The sequence below is a fragment of the Manis pentadactyla genome, chromosome X (genome assembly GCF_030020395.1).
Source record: "Manis pentadactyla isolate mManPen7 chromosome X, mManPen7.hap1, whole genome shotgun sequence".
NCBI lineage: Eukaryota > Metazoa > Chordata > Mammalia > Pholidota > Manidae > Manis > Manis pentadactyla.
In genome coordinates this window covers 126,847,748-126,851,953 of record NC_080038.1, presented here as the reverse complement: position 1 = coordinate 126,851,953, position 4,206 = coordinate 126,847,748, and the positions used below count along the sequence as shown (strand labels likewise).

General features: G+C 39.2%; 1 protein-coding gene across 1 annotated transcript; it reads right to left on the bottom strand.

Moving 5' to 3' along the window:
- Positions 1 to 1,387: 1,387 nt before the first annotated feature.
- LOC118935120 (olfactory receptor 13H1) lies at positions 1,388 to 2,657 on the bottom strand. The gene is given in 4 exon segments (XM_036931177.2): positions 1,388 to 2,128; positions 2,130 to 2,400; positions 2,403 to 2,498; positions 2,501 to 2,657. Coding segments are annotated over 4 exon segments (918 nt in total). The 3' UTR covers positions 1,388 to 1,734.
- Positions 2,658 to 4,206: the final 1,549 nt, after the last annotated feature.

Below are 4,206 nucleotides of genomic sequence, written 5' to 3'. Positions count from 1 at the left end.
TGCACCAAATATCTGCTTGTTTGGTAGTGACTTGCTTCACATCTAGGTGCTGTGCATTATAATCTTTTCCAACTCATTTGTCTCTGGTTCTCCATCAGGCTGCTTGGGAAATGACTTCATTATATTTGGTGGAATTGCCCAAAGTGAAGGGAGACCCGGAGACAGGATATCTGGGTCTTAGCTCTGGATCCACTTTCAAAAAGGTTCATGGTCCTGGGAAATTTACACTCTGTTTAATGAGCTTGTTTCTGCATCTAAAATGAGAGATCTGTACTAAATTGTTGCTTGCCAGAACCTTTTAATTATGTTCATCAACAAGGAATGAATTTTTAAAAATGTGGTGAATTTGTACAATGGAATGTTATTGAGCAATAAAAAGGAACAAACTACTGATACATGCAACAACATGGATGAACCTTAAAAGCATGCACAAAAGAGTACATACTGTATGATCCCATTTCAGTCAATTTCAGACAATCAAAACTAACATAGTGAAAGAAACCAGATCTGTGATTGCCAGGGGTCGGGATTGGAGGGGAAAGCTGGACTACAAAAGAGTACAAGGAAACTTTTAGAGGTGGTAAAACTGGTAGTCAGCTTGATGTGATGGTGATTCTGTGGGTATCTGTCAAAATGCATAAAATTGAACACTGTAATTGTATAAAGTTTCTTGTATATAAATTATACCACAATGAAGATTAAAAAGCACTGAATTAAATAATCACTAAGGTTTCTATAGTTTGGATGCAGTAAATAGGATCTGGAATCAGCCAGACCTAGGTTTAAATACTGGCTTTGCTTTCTTTTGGTTCTGGCCATGGGCATATCACTTAACTTCTAGGAGTCACAGTTTCCTCATCTCTGATATGGGTTGATAAAAGGACTGCTTCTTTGAATTATGAGAATTATATGTGATAATGGGTGTAGAGAGCTTGGCTTGGTGTCTTGCATACAGTAAGTACTCAATAAATGTTAGCTGCATTTGTAATTCTATGACTCCAAATAATTTTCTAGACAATACTGAGAGTTCGGAAGTAGCATATACATGATCTGAATTCTAATTTTGATTCCACTACCAATTATGTCTGACTTTAGACAAGTCTCAATTCTTTCTCTGGGCCTCAGTTTCCTCATTGTTAACAATGGTCGGGGGTGTCTTTCTTACCAACGTCATAGAGATATTAGGAATATAAAATAAAGTAATAGATTTGAAACAAGTTTTAAAAAAGAAGAAATAAAACATTCCACACAAATGTAGGAAATGACTAAGATACAATTTTCTTACAATTCTGAGGTTAAGTGGAACAAGGAAATTATACTTTCACAATAGGGCTTGCTCTCAGTAAAGCTGTAAAATTTCTGACATTTGTCTTCTGGTCTTTTATTACACCATTTTACCCTATTTTTCAATTTCAGTTATTCCTTGCCTCCTGCTAGCAATCATAGGAAATTCTCTTGCTGCTTTATTCTCTTCTCTCAGGAAATGATTCCGATAAGCGTATTTACCTGAAGTTGAGTTACTTGATGGGTGACCACTAATGTGTGATATATAAAGAGTCAAAATAATGCCTGTATTGGAAATTCAAATCTTGGTAGGGAGGTTGGGAGCACTTCCTGAAGTTTCTCATAGGACAGTCACCTACCCTACCAAGGATAAAGTCGGCTCCTTTAAACAATTTTCAATATCAGTGAAAATGTAGCTGAGTGTTGTCTGAGAAGTTTCGAAAAGAAGGCTTATGCCCTTTTCTCCATAACTTTCCTCATTGCCCACTTAACATCCTTGTTCCTCAGGCTATATATTAGGGGGTTCAGCATGGATGTCAAAGCCCCATAAAACATTGAGATAAACTTGGCTTGGTTGGGGGATGACTTGGACTGAGGTTTTATATACATGGAAATGGCTGTCCCATAGAAAATTGTCACCACAGTCAGATGAGAACCACAGGTGGAAAAGGCCTTGAGCCTACCCTGGGCTGAGTGAATTCTTAGGACACCAGTGGCAATTTGGACATAGGAAAGGAGAACAAACCCAAAGGGTAGGAGCAGGGTGAAGACACCTGTGATAAGGATCATAAGCTCATTGAGGATTATGTCAGAACAGGCCAGCTTAAGGAGGGAGAGAATCTCAGACAAAATGGTTGATGACATTAGCCCCATGGAAGTGAAGATGCAGGGATAAGATGAGCATGGCAGTGAACACAAGTGATGCCCCCCATGAGATGGCAGCCAGCCAGACACATAATCGGCCATTCGTGATCACGGAATAGCGCAGGGGATTGCTGATAGCAATCATACAGTCATAGGCCATGATAGCCAGCAGGAGGCACTCCGCTGTGGCCAAGACCAAGGAGACACCCATTCAGGTCAAACATCGTAGGTAAGACAGGTAGGGATAAGTGAGAAACAATGTACCAAGGCCTGGGGCATGGAGACTGTTCCATAGCAAAGGTCTAAGAAAGGCAGGTTACTAAGGCAGAAATACATTGGAGTGTGGAGGTGGGTTTCCAATGGATAAGAAAGATGGTAAGTCCATTCCCCAACAATGTGCTGAGGTAAGTTATCAGCATCAATGTGAAAAATGTGACCCTCCACTCAGGATAGTTAGAAATTCCAATAAGGAGAAATTCAAACACTGCTGTAGCATTGTTCATGGCCATCCTTCCTACATGCCACTTTTTACTGGATATGTGCCAGTGCAGTTGTCTAATTTTACCTGAAAGAAAAAGAATAAACATGAAAGGGTGGTGTGAGAAAGGTAGAAATGATTAGGGTGTAAAGAGCATTCTGTTATTTTCAAAAAATATGGAATAAAAATGGGATATCTATTATGGGAACTGAGGCGAAGCAAAAAATCTCCCCACTCCCTTGGAAAATAGCAAATTCCCCAACCTTTTGAAAATGGTTGTATGAAAAGTTCTCCAGACCTCTTCTACCAGATAATTTCTTAGATATTTTTTCTCCAAGTAAGAAGAAAGGAAAATAAGGCCATCTTCCTGCTTCTCACTTGCTCTCTATTTTCCAAGGAAAATCTGATCATATAGCTGAACCTCAATCAACTGAGTTACTAATTTCCACCAAGATGCTACCTTCTGACAGTCTATTTTATTTTATTTTGTTATCATAAATTATTATATGCTATAGTACAATTACTTGAACAACATTATGGTTACTAGACTCCCCTTATTATCAAGTACCCCCCACATACCCCATTACAGTCACTGTCCATCAGTGTAGTAAGATGCTATAGAATCACTACTTGTCTTCTCTGTATATACTGCCTTTCCTGTGTACCCCCTGGTACATTATGTGTGCTAATCATAATTTCCCTTTTTCCCCCTTATCCCTCCCTCCCCACCCATCCTCCTCAGTCCCCTTCCCTTTGGTAACTGTTAGTCCATTCTTGGGTTCTGTGAATCTGTTGCTGTTTTGTTCCTTCAGTTTTTTCTTTGTTCTTACACTCCACACATGAGTGAAATCATTTGATACTTGTCTTTCTCCACCTGCCTTATTTCACTGAGAATAATACCCTCTAGCTCAGTTCATGTTGTTGCAAATGGGAGGATTTCTTTTCTTCTTATGGCTGAATAATATTTCATTGTGTATATGTACCACATCTTCTTTACCCGTTCATCTACTGATGGACACTTAGGTTGCTTCCATTTCTTGGCTATTGTAAATAGTGCTGCGATAAACATAGGGGTTCATATGTCTTTTTCAAACTGGGCTCCTGCAATCTTAGGGTAAATTCTTAGGAGTGGAATTCCTGGGTCAAATGGTATTTCTATTTTGAGCTTTTTGAGGAACTTCCATATTGCTTTCCACAATGGCTGAACTAGTTTACCTTCCCACCAGCAGAGTAGGAGGGTTCCCCTTTCTCCACATCCTCGCCAACATTTGTTGTTGTTTGTCTTTTGGATGGTGGCCATCCTAACTGGTGTGAGGTGATATCTCATTGTGGTTTTAATTTGCATTTTTCTGGTGATTAGCGATGTGGAGCATCTTTTCATGTGCCTGTTGACCATCTGTATTTCTTCTTTGGAGAAGTGTCTGTTCAGCTCCTCTGTCCATTTTTTAATTGGCTTATTTGCTTTTTGTTTGTTGAGGTGCATGAGCTCTTTGTATATTTTGGATGTCAACCCCTTATTGGATATGTCATTTATGAACATATTCTCCCATACTGTAGGATGGCTTTTTGTTCTACTGATG